The sequence below is a fragment of the Belonocnema kinseyi genome, chromosome 1, assembly GCF_010883055.1.
Source record: "Belonocnema kinseyi isolate 2016_QV_RU_SX_M_011 chromosome 1, B_treatae_v1, whole genome shotgun sequence".
NCBI classification, from domain to species: domain Eukaryota; kingdom Metazoa; phylum Arthropoda; class Insecta; order Hymenoptera; family Cynipidae; genus Belonocnema; species Belonocnema kinseyi.
This window is the reverse complement of record NC_046657.1, coordinates 26,844,213-26,863,929: the sequence shown is the minus strand read 5'-3', so window position 1 is coordinate 26,863,929 and position 19,717 is coordinate 26,844,213. Positions and strand designations below refer to the sequence as shown.

Genomic DNA, 19,717 nt, shown 5'->3' with positions numbered 1-19,717 from the left:
ATTTTATATGATTTCGAGGATTTCTTAAAGAATTCTAGAGATTAAAAAAAATTTATTTAAATTTCAAAATATTTGGAAGATTTCCATGGGCTTTTTGTAGATTAAAAAATATTTCCATATATTTGAAGAGATCTGAAAGATTTTATGAGAATTCGCATTAATTTCCAAATATTTTAATAATTTCGCGGGATTTTGATAGATTTAAAAATATTTCCAGAGATTTAAGAAGATTTCAAAGAATTTCAACAGATTTTACAGAAATTTCAAAATATCTGGAAACTTTTCTAGGAATTTTGATAGATTTCTAAAGAATCCGAAAATTTCAAGGGATTTGATATCTGTAAATTAAAAATATTTTCAGAGATTTGAAGAGATTTCAAAGATTTGATAAGAATTCGCATTAATTTCAAAATATTTTGATAATTTCGAGGGGTTTCTATAGATTTTAAAATAATTCCAGCGATTTAAGGAGGTTTTAAAGATCTTAAAAAGATTTGAAAGATTTTGCAGAAATTAAAAAATATTTGGAATCATTTCTAAGAATTTCTGTAGATTGAAAAAGATTCCGAATATTTCAAAGATTTTATTAAACTTAAATTGATTTCGAGAAATTGTTGAAGAATTCTAGAGATTCCAAAGAATCCATTTCAATTTCAAATGATTCCGAAGATTTCAAGGGATTTGTAAATATTTAAAAATATTCCAGATATTTGGAAAGATTTCAAAGGTTTTATAAGATTTAAAATGATGTCGAGGAATTATTGAAGAATTCACATAAATTTCAAAAGATTTGTAAAATTTTAAAGGTTTATTTTTCTGATTGTTTTAAAAATATTTCCAGAGATTTAAGGAGATTTCAAAGATTTTACTGAAATTTCCAAATATTTCAACGATTTCAAGAGACTAGTAAAGCTCAGTTTTTATTCAGTTTTTATTACTATAATTTTTCAGCGTTAGTGTTCGTTTTTTTTTCCTTCAATTTCATCGACCGCGAAAAATGTTTACAAAAACCGGGAATTTTATTTTTTCTTGGATTGAAACGGCCACCCTGTAAACGGTTAAACCTGGAAATTATTCGACTTGTTGAAAGGTTTAAACTGGTCGAGCTGCGCGAATCACTGGTGCAAAAATTGTATAATCTCGAAAATTGAAAGCCACTTTCATTAGTTTCACTTTTGCTTCTCGACGTCGTTTTTTATTGGCCCTGCTGCGAAGTAAATGACACGACGTGCCTCGTTTCTCTATTCGCAGAGACCCGGCCGACAAGCTGATAAGACACCGAGCTTGCTCTCTCCGCGACAATGCCTACGCCCTGATAAAGGCCGAACTCGACTCGGATTTCGAGGACAAGTGTCGCGAGATCTCGAAAAACAGACAAGTCACGACGACCAGTCACAACAGTCGGGCGAATGTCGAGAAGGTCGATAAGGGCTCGAAGGCGGATTCGACGCCGGCGAACGAGAAGAGCGAGAAGAAGACGTCGCAGTCGACGGGCGCTCTAGCGGTTAACGGGAGACGGTTCCCGAGCTCGAGGAAGAGGCGAATACCGGCCTGGGCGAGGGGATATGTCAGGAAGGTGACCAAGAAGAAGAAGATTTCCTTTGAGGATAGTATAGGCGATGCGAACACGCCCAAAACTGTCAATGGCCAACCTCCACCAAGTAAGAATCTTTTTTATTTGCATGTTCAAGCCAAAATGGCGAATTTTCAAGCGAAAAAGACGATTTTTTTAAAGCAGAGTTGTATTTTCAATAAGAGCAGTTGATTTTTCGACGTGAAAGGTCATTTTTCGGGATAAAAGATCATTTTAAGCCACGAGAGATGAATTTTTAACCCTTAGAGGGCATACTGGGTGTAATAGACCCAGCGACTTATTTGCGCTTTAACAAAACGTACAAAATTCAAGAAAATGGAACATATGGCGCCAGATTAACAAGTGACATGAAAATCTATTTTTCTATGTCATTTTCACATAATTTTAATTTTTATCATTTTTATACGCAGTTTAAGAGCAATAAAATTGTTTAATCACGCAAACTACGGTGTTTCATTTTTCATTGAATTGAAGATTTTATTTTTAGAATAAATATCTTCATTGGAACGAACACTATAAGAATAATTTTATTTTTGAAGTGCCGTATCTCGAAAGTATTCGAGTCAAATTTTAAGTAAAAATATCAAAAACTTAAAAAGTTATGAATTTTGGAGAATTTTTTTGAGAAAGGATTTTTTTGATCTACTTTAAATTTCAAAAACTGTTATGAAACCTTTTTCTCCTTAAACTAGATAGACTAAACATCATTAATTGATTTTCTTGTAAAAAACTATCCAATACCGTCGGCACAGCACACGTTTGAAAACCCTTGGGTACCAAACACCCAGAGAGATTACTTTTCTACCATAAAGGAATTTTCTAACTGAAAGGACGAATTATGGACGAAAAAAAATATGACTTTAATAAAATAATTGATTTTTTAACTAAATAATTAACATTTCAACAAAAGATTTACAATTTTTATACCAAAAATAAATTTTCAACCAGAAAGATTGATTTTCTACCAATTACAGAAATTGGCTACCAAATAGTTTAATTTTCAAATTATAAATTAAAAACTTTCAACCGAAATTGGAATAACTACATTTTCAGATAAAAAAATTAATTTTTAACAAACAAAATTTGAATAAAATATTTAAAATAAAAAAGACGAATGTTCAACGAAACAGTTGAATGTTTAACAAAATAATTAAACTTTCAAACAAATATTAAATTTGTTTTGACCAAATAGCTCAGTTTTTGATCTATAAAAATAAATTTTCAACCAAGAAGATTATATTTCTACCAGTTGGAGGAAATGTTACAATAAGTAGTTCAATTTTCAAATTATAAAGGAAAAATTATCAATCAAAATTAGAATTACTCCATTTTAAGATAAAAAATTAATTTTTAACAGAAAAAAATGTCAACAAAATACCTCAATTTTAAAATAAATAGTTTACTTTTTGACTAAAGTTGTTTAATTTTCTAGCAAGTTGTTGCATTTTTAAGTCAAAATGGCGAATTTTCAAGCGAAAAAGACGATTTTTTAAAAAAAGGACAGTTGTATTTTCAATAAGAGCAAATTCAATAAAAAAAGAAACATTTTTTCAAGATAATATTAAATTGCTCAAATACATAATTTAACTTTCTACCAAAAAAGATGGCTTTAATAAAATTCTTGAATTTTTAACAAAATAACTGAATTTAGTTTTGGGGTTAATTAAAAAAAAAAATTAAATATAATAATTATATAATAGTCATATAATAAGTATATAATAATATAATGATTATTTAATATTGATTGAACTTTTAACAAAATATTTCAATTTTTTATACAAAATGACTAAATTTTTTAACTAAAAATATTAATTTTCTACCATTTAGAGGAGTTTTTTATTAAATACTTAAATTTTCAACTTGAAAAGGAAAGATTTTCAACCAAAATTAGAATAACTATATTTTCAGATAAAAAAATTAATGACAAAAGTACGTTTTCAACAAAATATTTAAATTTTCAAGTAAATAGTTTAATTTTCTAACAAATCACTGAATTTTCAAGCAAAAAGACGAATTAATTAATTTTTAACAAAAAAAAAGAACAAAAATATTTAAATTTTTCACCAAATACTTCAATTTTCATGTTGTAAAAGAAAAATTTTCAACCAAAATTGGAATAAAAATATTTTCAGTTGAAAAAAATTAATTTTTAGGGGAAAAAAAAGAAATATTTTTTTGAGAAAATATTAAAATTGTTCAATAGATAGTTTAATTTTTGACCAAAGCAGTTTAATTTTCTACCAGATTGTTGAATTTTCAATCCTAAAGGACAAATTAAAAAAAAAACAGTTGAATTTTTCACCAAAAATATGACTTTACTAAAATAGTTAAATTTTCAAATAAATAGTTTAATTTTCTTCCTAATTGTTGAATTTTAAACCCAGAAGATTAAATTTCTACCAATTTTTAAGTAAGAAGAACAAACCTTTTTTCAAGAAAGCATTAAAATTTTCAAATAAATAATTTACATTTTTTACCACAATAGTTTAATTTTAAACAAACAAAAATTAATTTTCAACCAACAAGGATGATTTTTTAACAAAATAATTTAGTTTTCTAAACAATTGTTGATTTGTCAAGCAAAAAGAAATTTTTTCTACAAATCAGTTGAATTTTCAACTCGTAAATATGACAAGAAAGTTAAATTTGCGACCAAAAAGTTGAATTTTCGAATAAAATAATAATACTGTTTTTATCTCTAAACGAAGTAGCTGATTTTTCAATAATTTTATTTAAAAAGATAGTTGTATTTTCAATAAGAACAGTCGATTTTTCAACTTTAACATAATAATTAAAATTTCAACAAAAGATTTTAAAAAATTTATATTATTCACCTACATTTTTAAATTATAAAAATACATTTTCAACCGGGAAGATTAATTTTCTACCAGTTGGAGGAATTTTCAACTAAAATTGAGTTTAAAAAAATTTATTTTTAACAACAAATCAAAGCACTCTTTCAATAAAATAGTTAAATTTCCAAATAAATCATTTACATTTTCAACCAAAGTAGTTTAATTTTTTACAAAATTGTTGAATTTTCAATTCAAAGGAACGAATTTTCAACATAAGAGTTGAATTGTCGATGAAAAAAGGATGACTTTAATAAAATAGATGAATTTTTAACAAAATAATTGAAGTTTTAACAAAATATTTGATTTTTTATACCAAATAGCTGAATTTTTAAACTGTAAACATAAATTTTTAACCAAGAAGATTGATTTTCTACCAATTACAGAAATTTTCTACCAAATAGTTTAATTTTCCAATTATAAATTAAAAACTTTCAACCGAAATTGGAATAACCACATTTTCAGATAAAAAATTAATTTTTAACAAACAAAATTTAAACAAAATCTTTAAATTTTCAAATAAATCGTTTAATTTTCTACCAAATTGTTGTATTTTCAAGTCAAAAAGACGATTAATATCAATTAATATCATTTTCAGATACAAAATTATTTTTTAACAAAGAAAAGAAAATTCAACAAAGTATTTAAATTTTCAAATAAATAGTTTAACAAATGACCAAAGTCGTTCAATTTTCTACCGAATTCTTGAATTTCTAATCCAAAGGGACAAATTTGGTAATAAAATAGTTGAATTTTCAATTTAAAAAAAGATGAATTTATTCAGATAGATTAATTTTTATTTGAATTTTTTTGCCAAATAGCCGAAAAATTGGAATAACTACATTTTAAGATCAAATATTTATTTTTAAAAACCAACATTTTTTCAAGAAAATATTCAAATTTTCAAATAAATAATTTACATTTTCTAACACAGTAGTTTAATTTTCAAACAAAAAAAGTATTTTCAACCAATAAGGATGATTTTTTAACAAAACAATTGAATTTTCAATCTAAAAAGATGAACATTCCTAAAAAAAAGTCAAATGTGCGACCAAATGTTTAATTTTAAATTAAAATAATAAATCTTCAAACAAAAACAAAATGTAGTTTTTACAAATTACTGTTCAACTTTCAACGAAGTAGCTTATTTTTCAATAATTTTATTACAAAAAAAAACGAATTATCAACAAAATGCACGAATTTTTAATTAAAAATAGAGTAATTAAATTTTCAGCTGAAAAAATTAATTTTCTACCAATGGTAGACTTTTGAACATACATTTCAAAGAAGTACTTGAATTTTCATTAAAAAAGATGAATTCTAGTTTAAAAATTTAATAGTTGTTTTTTCAACTAAAAACGATCAATTTTAAACAAAAAATGGGATAGTTAAATTTTCAGTAAAAAAATTCATTTTGAAGCGTAAAAAAAGTCAACAAAATATTTGAATCTGTAACAAATAGTATGATTTTAAATTAACAAAAATTAAATTAAATTTTCATTTGAAAATTTTGGATTGAAAAATCGATTATTTAGGTAGAAAATTCAACTGTTTTGTTGATAATTCGTCTTTTTAAATTGAAAATTCGAATATTTTTGTAGATAATTTAATTATGTATTTGAGAATTAAGTTGTTGAGTTAAAAAATCATATTTTCAAGTAGAAAATTTAATTTTTTTATAGATAATTCGCCTTTTAGATTTGAATATTCTGCAGATTGCTGTACTTTTTTTTGTCTGTTAACTAAAAGAATCAATATTGATTGAAAAGTCAACTCTTTTGCTAGAAATTTGACCTGTTTTTATTAAAAGTGCAGTTTGGTTAAAAATTAATCTTGTTTGTTTAATCATTTTCCTTCTTCGTTGAAAATTCGCATTTTTGTATAAATTCTACATTATTGTGTAATATAAAAATATTTTTTCAGCTGAAATGTAACTATTTTGTTAATTTTTTTTTCAATAATTTTTTGAACCGGCAAATTTGACTTTTAAATGCACCATTTTCAGTTTATAATTCAACTATTTGGTTGGAAAATGGATTATTTTCGTAGATTAGGCATTTATATTTTCCGTTGAAACTTCAGCTGTTTTGTATATGATTCACATTTTTGTTTTTAAAATTCAACTCTTTTGATAGATATTTGATCTTTGTTGGTTAAAAGTGCAACTGTTTCGTTAAAAATTAATAGTGTGTGGTCAAGGATTCAACTTGTTCGTTAGGTATGTTTTATATAAATTCGACTTCTTTAAATTTAAACATTTTTTGGGGTAAAAGTCAAATTTTTCGCTGTGAATTAATCTTTTTTAGTTGAAAATTCATCAACTGAAGATTCATTAGAATAGTTAAAAATGAAACTATTTTGGTTGAAAAATCAACGATTTTGTTACAAAATCATGTTTGTTTTCAAAAATTCAACTGTTTGATTGAAAATTCGTCTTTTTGTATAGAAAAATCGTCGCTCTCGACTGAAACCTTGTATTTTTTAGCAGAAAAGTTCTCGGATGAAAATGTATGTTTCTTGGTTGAAATATCATATTTTTCAAGTTTAAAAGTCAACGATTGTCTAAAAATATTCGACTTTTTAGTTTGTAAACTCAACTCTTTCATTGAAACTTCATCTGTTTCGATTAAAAAAATAAAATAATCCTTTTTGATTCTGACCTAGTTTTTGAACTGATGTATTTTTTCTCGTAAGGCGTCGATCTCGAAAAGTTTCAAAATTTCGAAACAGAAGCGCACAGTGTACTTAACGGACACGTGAATATCTACGAGAACACGGATTCCGAGGCGGAATCACAAAATGAAACTTTCAAGGACGCGCAAACAAGTCATATGGAGACGAGTCCAAATAAATCATTGAGCGTAAGTGCGGATCCAGTTCCCGTAGAGGAGAAGGCACCCGAAAATGGAAGTTCCGTGTCATCATCAAGGCGGGAGAGTGTGGATGATTTGTCTTTTGCGATTGACAGCGATTCCAGTATGACCAATGTCGAGACGAACGAGGCGGTTCTAATTGACCGAGTCGAACTCGAGAATGCCCTGCAGCACACGGTGAAAATAACAAAAGACTTTCCGGTGGAGGTGCTCTGCGATATTTATGTACAACTCAGTAGGTGTGTCGGGAGGTACAACCGACTCTATGATAGAAAGTCACTGCCAAAGGTGAGTCTCTTCTATCTTTAGAATCTATTACATTCCATTGCGCATGTGTATAATAGTAGGGAAGCTACTGCGCACGTTTATAATGCAAATTGACATTTTGCGCATGTGTAAAATGCCGGATATCCTTCTGCGCATACTTTTGCGCATATGAATAACATCAAGAACTCTTTTGCGCATGTGTAGAACTTCAAGTATCCTTTTGCGCATGTCCATAACGACAGGTAAGTTTCTGCGCATCATTCGAGCGTCAGGTAACCCTTTGCGCATGTGTAGAACCTCATAAATAATTCTGCGCATGCGTAGAATGTCACTTAGCTTCTGTGCATGGTCAGGACGTCAGGTATACTTTCGCGCATGCGTAGAACGTCAGATAAGCTTCTGCGTTGAAAATTGACATTTTTAACGAGACAAAAATTGTAGTCTACTATTATATTTTTGGTTCGGAATTAATCTTTTTTCTTTTAAAAAATCTGATAATTGTTTAAAAATTGAACTGTTTTGATAAAAAATCGTATTATTTTTGGTTGAAAATGTATAATTTTGACTTAAAACTTCAAATATTTGGTTAAAAATTGAATTATTTTAATAAAAATTCGTTTTATTTTTGTTGAAAATTTATATTTTTCAATTAAAATTTAACTGTTTGTTAAAAAAATCATCTGGTTTCAATAAAAATTCGTATTATTTTTGGTTGAAAATTTATATTTTTTAGTTGAAAATTCAAATACTTTTAATGAAATGTTTCGTTTTTTATTAAAAAATTATGTTTTTCAACTGAAAATTTAATTGTTGTATTTTTAGTTAAAAATTTATATTTTTTACTCAAATGTTCAATTGTTTGCTTGCAAGTTTTTTTTTACTTAATAATTCAACTTTTTGATCAAAAATTCAACTCCTTTTTAGCTGAAATATCGTTTCATTTTTTATGAAAAATTTAATTATTCTATTTTTTTGTTGAAACGTTATCTTTTTTTACTCAAAAATTAAACTATTTAGTTGAAAGTTCATATTTTTAGTTGAAAATTCAACTTTTAAAATTTATCTTTTCTACTTAAAGATTGAACTATTTGGTTGAAAATGATTTTTTTTTTTATTAACCCTCTTTGTTAAAAAATCAACTTTTTAATCAAAAAATCAACTTTTTTATTCTTTTTTGTAAAAATGTAATCTTCTTAGTTCAGAAATAAACTTTTTGTTCAAAAAATCAACTGCTTGGTTGAAGATTGAACTATTTTGTTAAAAATAATTTTTTTTTTTAATATTCATCTCTGGTTAAAAATTGAACTTTTCAACTGAAATATCGTTTCGTTTTTTATTAAAAATTAATTTTTTTTAACTGAAAATTTATTTATTCCATTTTTTAGTTGAAACTTTTTCTTTTTTTATTGAAGAATTCAACTATTTGGTTGAAAATTATTGTATTTTTTTAATTAATCCTCTTAGTTGAAAAATCAACTTTTTGATAAAAAATTCAACGATTTGGTTGAAAATTATTATTAATTATTTTTCTGTAAAAAAATCTACTGCTTGGTTGAAAATTGAACTGCTTTGTTAAAGATTCTTCTTTATTATTATTTTTTTTTTAATTAAACTATTTTAATGAAAAATGTATTTATTTTTTGTTGAAAATTGATTTTTTTCCGAAAATTATTTCTATTTTTGGTTAAAAATTGATCTTTTTTACGTAAAAATTCGACTATTTGCTTGAAAAGTAATTTTTTAGTTAAAAGTACATGTATTTTGTTGATAATTTATATTTTTTCGTAGAAAATTAAACATCTTAAAGAAAAAATCAAATTTTTTTACTCAAAATTCAGTTTTTCAATTTCTGGTCAAAAAATGATCTTTTTCAGTTGAAGATTCATCTTTTTTGGTAGAAATTAATCTTCTAGGTTGAAAATTCATCTTTTTGGTCTAAAATTAAATTATTTCATTAAAACATTCATCTTTTGGGTTGAAAGCTTTTTTTTTTTGTTCGAAATTCAACTATTTCGTAAAAGAATGCAGATTTTTTTTATTTTAAGTTATATTTTTTGGTTGAAAATTAATCTACTTGTTAAAAAATTAATCTTTTTGAATTACAAGTCAACAATTCTAACTAATTTTTTCAACTGAAAGTTCATATTTCCCATTTTTTTTAAATTCATATTTTTTAGTGTAAAATTCAAGTATTTGTGCCCAAATTCAGTAATTTTTTAAATTTTTCGGTCGGTTGCGTTAAAGGATGTCTAGAATGAACGTGATAAATTAAAGCAAAAATATTGGAGTCTTGTGGCCAATATGAATATTTTACTTTTAATTGGCCGGGAAAATTAAAAAACTTGACCGAGAAAATACAGGAAAATGACTTGGAATTTGGAATTGTCCGCCGAATCGCCATTCTGACTGCGCATGTGTATAACTTGTAAATACGCATTTTCTTCATTGCAGGATTTGCTCAAGGAACTGCAGCGATTCGAAGACTACAAAGTTGCTAGGCAAGAATCAATGAGCGAATGAGCGCTCTCTAATTATAGTTTTTTTTTTCTTCTCAGGATTCTTCACGAATTCTTGTATGTACACTTAGGGCATAAAAACAACAGAAACGAAAGGAAAAAAAAAGACGAAATAGTTCGTATCGCGCAGCGTTACTCGTCCGCCACCGTTTGCCAATTTTTACCGCAAAAAAATAATCGAAATCTGTGTCTCGAAATAGTCCCTAATATTAATCGCAAATCCCTTTAATGTTGAATCGATGTCAAAAATAATCTCTCTAGAAACTCCAAAACCGGGGCGAAAAAAAAGCAACATTTTTCTGCCACCGAGAGCGAAGCAAACGAGAATCGAGTTCCTTCTTTTTAACCATAGATTCCAGCTTTTTTACTCCTGTGGCCCAGATCCCGTTCTAAGTATCAAAGCCACGTGTACAGTATTTTATTCGTAAATAGAAAGAAAGAAAAACAACAAAACAACAATAACAACAACAAAAAAGAATATGCGAAATTCACGAGAAAAAAAGTTTATCATGAGTCTCCCATAAGTTACCTTAGTGCGACTGCGTGTTGTCAAAAAAAAAAAATTGTATAAATACGAATTGCAAACCGCCAAAGCTGTCTTCGGCGACAGTTGCGAATTTAGAAAGTAAATTTTTCCACTGCGTACGACTCGCAGCTTTTGAATTAGATGTTATTTACGGTAATTTACTTACTTAAATTATAAAATTAACGGCAAGGCTTTAAATTAAAGCCCGCAAATTGCGCTTGAATTCTTTCTCCCGTTCTTCTCGTTTCGTACATTCCACTAATCTGATATCCGAGCTGGAAGATTTTATCGTCCTTTCTACTTATATATCTCATTGGGGAAAGAAAAGCTTTTCCCAACGCAAAGAGGATTTAGAGCCACAACTAAAAAAAAAGTTGGAGAATCAGGTTTGAATGAATTGTACTTTTTTGTTTTTGATACTACTCGGCTTTAGGTTAGGTCTAGATATATTTGATGAAATGTGTAGACCCGAAAATTGGGGGACACATGAGGAATTTTGAGTGAGAATGTCGTAGATGAAGTGCGCGCACAGCTCTAACAGATTATTTCGCATGTTTACTAAACGTTATACTCTACTGCGCATAAACAGAGATTGAAATTATCCATTGCGCATGCGCAGCACTTAAAGCGATCTATTGCGCACCCGTAAAACTTGCAATAATCTAGTGCGCATGTGCGGCAGTTCTGTCTACAAACAATTTTTCACTTTTCTGTTAAATAATGTGCCTTTCAAACCAAATTTCTTCAGCGAACAGGTAAGTTCCTTTGAATTTAAATGAATTACTTTCATTTTAATTGACTTTCTATTAATTTAGGAGAACTTAGACACATCGAAATAATTTTATATACACCTTTGGAATTTAGATGGATCGCTTTAAATTTTTAAGAATTCTTCGGACTCTATAGAAATAATTTGAATTTAAATCTCTTGGATTTCAGGTGTTTTCCTTTGAATTCATCGGAATGCCTTTTAATTCCGATACATCTCTTTTAATTCAAATTGCTTCATTCGAATTAGGATCAGTTCCTTAGAAATGTCCTAAATTCCTTTTAATTCAAATAAATTTTTGTAGTTTTCTATTTGAGAATTGCGTGTAATTCACACTACGCATGCGCACTAGATCATATTTCAATATTCCTCTTTCGCAATACATAAATTCAACGTTTTATTTAAAAATAGAAGAAAGAAAAAAAAATCGGAGTGTTTGTAAATGCATAATATTGAATGAACAATTCGACCCACGATATACCTCGATATAATAAAAATTAGGCTAGTTAGTTTGTATTGTTAGAGCCGCGTGCTAGGATTTAGTTACCAGAATTCGACTCTCAAGTTGTTAGATTTCCTCTCTACTTTTTATTTGATGACAAATTTCGTGTTTCTTTTTTGTTTGTTAAACTATACTTTCGTTCAGCGAGTTTCTGTCAAAATTATTCTGTCCCGTTTTTCTCCTGTATTTGGCATAAGAGTCAAGTCTGATTGTATATGAGAAAGTTTGCCTAAATCGCGCATTAATCCGTTGCTCAGGTACGAATTTCTATAATAAGAAAACAATTAGAATTATTGTGGTAAATCTGTAGTTCTTATGTTAAGACTAGAAGAGTATAGACAGAAAAAAAAGCGAGATCAGCATGGCCTAAATGATTTGAAGAGTGAGTGAGTGATTAACTGAATGAGTAAATGATTGTATATTTGATTATATTTATGATGCCTTAATAATTTCCCGGTTGATGCAGTAATTTAAATATTGTCAACTGATCCCTATTGAACCTTCTAACAGTGTCCCGTAAGCTGCATATGACAGTTTCCCGTAAGCTGTACATGACAGTTTCCCGTAAGCTGTATATGGCAGTGACTCTTAAGCTGTATACGGCAGTATGTCACGTAAGCTGTATATTACAGTATGTCACGTAAGCTGTGTATGCTAGTGTATGATATTATGTCACATAAGCTGCGTATAACAGCGTCCCGTAAGCCGTATATGAAATAAGTCACATAAGCTGGGCCCAATTTCTGACGCAGTTTACGACATTAGATCCTGCCGTCGTTTCTGATACACTGTCATATACAGCTTACAGAACACTTTTCTACACAGCTTATGTGACTTATTTCATATGCGGCTTACAGGACGCTGTTATACACAGCTTACATGACATACTGTCATACACAGCTTACATGACTTAATTTAATATACAGCTTACGAGACCAATGTCCTATACAACTTACGTGGCATACTCTATTTTGGCTCATTGGATTTAACGGCTCTGTGTTACTGACTTAAAAATTCAAAAATAAAAGAACTGAGTAGAATAAATTGTATCTGATCTGCCAATAATTAGGTCGAGTTTTCGAAGCGAGTGAGGTTGTTGCCGTGTTGGTGAATTTTGAAACAGCGAATTCATCAAGTGTGATGTCAGCGTGTTGAAAAAATAAAAAAAAACCAAAGAGACTCCGTCGGCGTTTCGTAATTAGCTTTTGTACTTCTCGTCTCGTTTGCCCCCCCCCCCCCCCAAGTGTGTGAAACGGGACCTAGGTAGCAAAATAAACTTTGTGAAATGGCACGTGACATTCCACAGCTTAAGGTAATTGATGGGAGCACGCGAATTTGACGATTCGCTTTTAGTAATTAGATATTTACCCTATTCGTTAATTGCCGTAATCGTTAACGACTAATCATTATTATTAATATTGTGAACCTGCCACCACCCGAATTATAACCGAAAAATATATTTTTGCAAAGTTCGAGAATTTGGAGAAATTTCATCTTTTTTGCGGAAAAGTTGTTCCTCCCGTTTCGTCAATGGCATTACCGTGTGATAAGAAGTTAATTAGTAGGATAGAGAAAAGGACGAGAGTGAGCAACTTTTTTTCCAAAGAGATTAGATTTTTGTCCGAGCTGTGTGTGTTCGTTTTTTTTTTTTTAGTCTGTGAAGTCAGCCGGCTTCCAGTGTTGCCAATCTTCGTATATTTTGAAATTAGGAAATTGAAAAACAATTAGAGAAAAATTAGACTCGTAGAACTATTTTTTAGTGCCAGGTTTAATATTTCTGTGAAAGTTTAGTACTCTTTGACAAAAGCGAAACCCTTTTTCTGTTCCTTCGAATTAATTCTAATTTATAATTTACGTTTGGGATATAATTTTGTTTTTGCTGAGAAAATAGTTCTCATCATTTTTTGTATTTTAACGTAAAGTTTCGAGGCTTGTCCAACGATTCTGGATCGTATTTCAGATTTTGATGGTTCAAATTTTGCCCCGATTGATTTGAAATTTAGAGGATCAAAGCGGCAGCCTCGAAGGATCGTAAGATATTACACGACGCTACTTATAAGTTGTAAAAGTTACAGAGAAACGGAGAAGAGAGAGGGAGAGAGAAAGAGCATACACTGCCTTATTTATTTTAACACATACGTACACTTTATTGTCATACAACGTACCGAAATAAACAGAATTTCATAATTTATGATTGTCTATTATTTCTAATCTCTTCTTTTGTCCATATCCCTTTGCAGCTTAGAAGATTTGAATTTGACAAGGAATAGGACAAATCTCTGCGAAATGTCCTAAATTTCTGGAAATACAAAAGAAATTTTTCCAAAAAGAATTTTCTTTTTCTTTGTATTTCCAAAAATGTTCCTTTTATTTAATTTCCCAAATTATTAGGAAGGTAGGTAACGTAGGAATTGGGTAAGTATCAATGGTCTTGAAATTGAAAAAATAATTACCTAAATCCAGGGTGGCCGTAAATTTTTCCGATTTGAAAACAGAATTTTTTCTAAAAAGTTATGCGTATTTGAAGTTTCTGCTTTGTTTAAAAAAAAAACGATTTTTTTTTCTTTAAACCTCTATAACTTTCGGCCTAATTGTTCAAAATTCGCCGGAAAATTGAAAAAGGTTCAAAATGAACAAAGTGGCAGCGGTTTTTCAGAAAAAATTAAAATCGAATTTTCTATTTTTTCTTTGAAACAATGTTAACCTCAAAAATGCTTTAGCCCGCATGATGCTGCCTTTCTTTTATTAATACACGAAGATAATTTAGGTAAAACCGTCGTGCTAGTCGTGAGGGAGTCGGTGCCCGTCGGTTTGTTGTGGCGCCCGCTTCAGATTCGGGACCCTGGTTACCCCGAACTTGTGGAGATCAGCCGCTCCGAAATGTGGTTGTTATATTTTCCTTAACTGCGCAATCGCGGAACTCTGGCGCAAGCGTCGCGTATGCAGAACGTCTCGACTAATACGGTTGATCAAACGGTTCAGCTTGTTCGGGGTAATGGTTCTCCCGAATCAGTGGAGCCGTTCTACTAAACAGAACCGGCACTGTTCACTGTGTGATTGGCGCGACAATTGTACGCGTTGGATGAGTGGCTCTGCCAAACTTATCTCCGTGTAGAAACTTAAAAAAAAAACATTTAGAAAAATAAAATGTTGGAGCTTTCCCGAAATTATAATTTTTTCATGTTTTTAAATTTTGAAGAATACAATAAAAAATATTTTCTTAAATAATAAAGATCTCAATTAGGCCGAAACTTATAGAGGTTTAAAGAAAAAAATCGGGTTTTTTTGAAAAACAAACTTCAAATACGCATAACTTTTTAGAAAAAATTCGGTTTACAATTCGGAAAAATATGTATCGCCTAATTTTTTCTAAGAAACAATATATTTCGTCCTCGAGGAATTTTCGGTAGCGTGTATTTCTTTTTATTTCAATTTTAAAAATTAAAAAAAAAAAATTAAAGTACCTTTATATTACTGTATTTAACTATTTTGTTAAAGATTCGCTTTTTGTTGTTGTTTTGTTTAGAATCAATTGTTTTACGGAAAATTAAACTATTATATTTTTGGTTAAAAATTAATCGGTTTTGGTTCAGAATGTAAATATCTGGTTGAAAATTCGTTCTTTTTAGTCCAATGGTTGAGAGTAACTCTTTTTTAAATTAATTGTATTGTTAAAAGTTCATCATTTTATTTGAAAATTTATTTCCTTGGTTAAAAAATGAGCTATTTTGTTGGAGATTCGTTTTTTTGTTAGCTGAAAATTATTTATTGCAGCTGCAACTTTAACTATTTTGTTGAAATGTTTTTTTTTTGTTTTTTAATTAATTATTTTACTGAGAATATACTATTCAATATTTGGTTGAAAAATTATCATTTTTAGTTGGAAATTTTGCCTTCTTTGGTAGACATTATTTTGTGGGTTGAAAATTATCTTTTTGTTATAAATTTAATGATTCTAGTTAATAATTTCAGTTGAAATATCATCACTTCTGGTTAAAAATGAATATTTTAACTAAAAAGTTAATTTAATTGTTGCTTGGCCATTTATTTTTAAAATTTAAAATTTATGTATGTAATTTTCTATAAAATTCGTCTTTTTGGTAGAAAATTCATATTTTTGGTTGACAATAAGACTACTTGGTTCAAAATTGAACTATTTTCTAAAAAAATTTAATTGCGTTTAAAATCTATCTATTCCAGATGAAGATTCATCATTTTAGTTGGAAATTAAGTAATTTGGTTGAAAATTGGTCTTTTTTAGTTGAAAATTCAACTTTTTTGTTAAAAATTCATGCATGTTTTTTGAATAGTGGTATTTTTTGGTAGAAAATTCATCTTTTTGGTTAACAAAAAGACTACTTAGTCGAAAATTGCACTCTTTTTCAAAAACTTAACTTTTTGTTTAAAATTCATCTATTCTAGACGAAGATTCATCATTTAAATTGGAAATTAAAGTAGAAACTCGCTTATCCGAGCTATTGTGGACCGGCCCAACTTGGACAACAGGGAAACTCGGATAAAAGGGAATTTTTAATAAAAAAGAAAATCTCACCATACTAAACTGAAAGTGTACTTAAATAAATATTCAATTTGTACAATTACATGTTTGAACAAATTTTATTAATTAAATTATTAACCAATCAGAGCAAAGGTATAGCAAGATCTGCTCTGGTTGGTTAAGACAAGTTCATATGTATGAATAATGCATGAGGCTCGGATAATACGAACTACTCAAATATTTTTGTTTCAACCTCGGATAATCGCGAACTCGGATAAAGCGACCTCGGATAAAGCGGCTTCGGATAAGTGAGGTTCTACTGTAATTATTTTGATTGAAAATTTGTCTTTTCTAGTTTAGGATTGTCTATCATTGCTCATTTTTTTTATGTATATCCAAATATCTTCGAAATGTTCTAAATATCTGGAAATACAAAAGAATATTTTCCAAACAGATTTTTTTTTCTGTTTCCAAAATTGGCTTTTTTCAATTTTTCCAACTTATTAAGAAGTTTGTTAACGTAGGAATCGGGTAAGTATCAATGGCTTTGACATTTAAAAAATAAATAAATCCAGTGACCAGGAAATGACTGGGAGTTTTCCGAGACCGGGAAATGACAATAAATTTATTTTTTTACTGAAAACAAAATTTGTCCAACTTTATTTGATTTCAGCCGTTTTTTAAATAATTAGTTAAACTGTGATCTTTTTTAATTATGATATCATTCACTATATAATTCGTAATTCGAAAATCTTTCAATTTGAAAAATTTCTATTTTAGATTTCTAATTTTTAAGCGTACATTTTAATTTAAAGAAATTTAAAATTCAGTTTTAAAAACCAAAAAGAATTGGAATTTTGAAGCGTTTAAAGTCGAAGATTTTTGATTAAAAAAACAAAAACATTTTTGGTTGGTCAAATGTGAATATGAATTAATTAATGATTCTTAAAATTGAACTGAACTTGATGATGTAAAAAGTAAATAATAATTGATTTTACAAGACGATTTGGTATCTTCAAAATTTTTAAATTTCCAGATTTTAAAGTTAAAAATTAAACTGTTTCAATTGTAAAGACTTCTTATTTTTAAAAAATAAAAAATATTATATAACCAATAATATATTTATAATCAAAGGCATTTGTTAAATTAGAAATATTATTTCAGTCTAAAATATTCCATTTTTAAACCATTCAATTTTAGAATTTTTCAATTAAGAAAAAGAACAATTACTTAATATTTAGAAATATCTGAATTTTAATTTACAATCAGTAACTATAAATTAAATACTCAAAACTAAGCAAAAAAACTAAATGTCGAACTTAACAATTTTAATTGTTCAATTTAAACAAATATAATTTGTAAATTAAATTGTTGAATTTTGATGTATAAATAACAATTGAAGACCTATTATTCTTAGAAAAAATTCGAGTAAGTTGAAGAGATATTTAGAAGATTTAAAAAAAATTCAAAATTAATTAAAAATTTGAATTGATTTCAAATAATTTAAACGAAGTTTCTACGTGTACCGACCAAATCCAGCTATTCGTGCTGAAAATTCGGTGTTTGGAAGCTTTTTAAGAATTTTTAAAGGATTCAGAAGAATAAAAAATATTTTATAGAAAAATTGAAAAAGACTTTTTATTTCGAAAAATAAATTTGAAGACAATATTCAAAAAGATTTAGAAAGATTAAAAAAAATTGTTAAAAATAATCAAAATGAATTTGTATGATTTTTTTTCAATTTGACAGGATTTAAAAAAATTTCGAATAATTAAAAAAAAATGCTTAGAGGTTCTGAAAATTTTTTAAATAAATAAAAATTTGAAAAATTGTCAACATGTAAACGTTTCAAGATTTTTAAATAAAATTTTGAGGCATTTTAAGGATTGTTAAACTATTTAAAATAAGGATAACTTTTAATTTAAGAAGTTTGAGATTTATAAAAAAAAAGTGAATCGTTCTATGAAATTATTTATTTTAATTTTTGAAATTGTTTTATTCCGCTGATCAAAGATCAACTATTATATTAAGCATTAATCGGCTTTAGTTAAAAATTCCAGTGTTTGGTCAAAAATTTATTTATTATGTTGGAAATTCGATCTTTCTGTTTGAATTCCAGTGTTTTTTTTCTAAATCTAAATCTTTTTTGGTTGAAATATCAATTAATATATTTTATGTTCCAAATTCATCTTTTATAAATGAATAGTTAATTAATTGGCCTAGAGTTAATTTTTTTGGTTAACATTCATAATTTTAATGCAAAATTTATCTCCTTAGTAGAAAAATAAGCTATTTCGTAGAAAATTATTTTTTTCTTTGGCTGAAAATTAGTTGTTTACTGGGAATATACTATTCAGTATCTGGTTGAAAATTATCTTATTTAGTTGAAAATTTTGCCTTTTTAGTAGAAATCATTATTCTGGGTTGAAAATCATATACCTGGAAAAACCTGGAAATATCAGGGTTTTTTTCAAGTCCGCAAATTTTTTCGAAAGCGTGCTCATTTTTTTTTATTTCAAAGTAAAAAAAAAATTGTTTAAAGTAAAAGTATTCACTGTAGAAACTCGATTATCCGAGGTGATGTGGGGAGGAGATACTTCGGATAAGCGAAAACTTGGATAATACGGAAGAAGTACAAAATTCGGAAGAGTTATCTATTTTTGAAATATTTTAAATATAAAAAGAAATATAAACATTTAGAAAATAAAAGTAAAGAACTTACGAACGTGGATTTATCTTTATTAATTTATTAATAATTGCAAACTACTGCGCGCATTCAGAATTAGGCGTAGCAACTTCATCCGTTTTATTAATGATTCTCCGTATTATCCGAGTCCCGTTGCCTCGGATAATGCGGAGCCTCGATTGAAAAATGATCTTTTTAAGTTTGAATTTTTTTTTTAAGCCAGGGAATTTTTTCGATCGCGTACTTAATTTTTTTAAAAATTATAATATTAAATTGATTAACAATGATTCTTATTTTGTAAAAGAAGCTTTATGTTACTGCATTCAACTATTTTGTTGAATTTTTTAAATAAATTTTGTTCAGGGAATATTCAGCTATTCTGTTAAAAAATTTATCGGTTTTTAGTAGAAAATTCAAATATCTGGTTGAAAATTAATGTATTTTTTTGAAAATACGTTCTTTTTGTATGAATTCCAATATTTTTTATTAAAAATTTAAATGAAATGTAATTCTATTTTGATTGAATTATCAACAAATAAATTTGTTGTTCCAAACTCCTTTTTTTTAAAAATGATTTAATTACTTTAAAAAAATTAATTTTTTTACAGTTTCATCGTTTTAATTGAAAATTCAT

General features: G+C 27.8%; 1 protein-coding gene across 1 annotated transcript in view; it reads left to right on the top strand.

Moving 5' to 3' along the window:
• LOC117175747 (ATPase family AAA domain-containing protein 2-like) overlaps positions 1-19,717 on the top strand; it is a 169,431-nt gene that overhangs the window by 85,787 nt on the left and 63,927 nt on the right. The window contains exons 12-14 of the mRNA XM_033365521.1: positions 1,252-1,661; positions 7,141-7,422; positions 18,940-18,974. Coding sequence (XP_033221412.1) covers positions 1,252-1,661; positions 7,141-7,422; positions 18,940-18,974 — 727 coding nt within the window. The remainder of the gene's footprint in view (positions 1-1,251; positions 1,662-7,140; positions 7,423-18,939; positions 18,975-19,717) is intronic.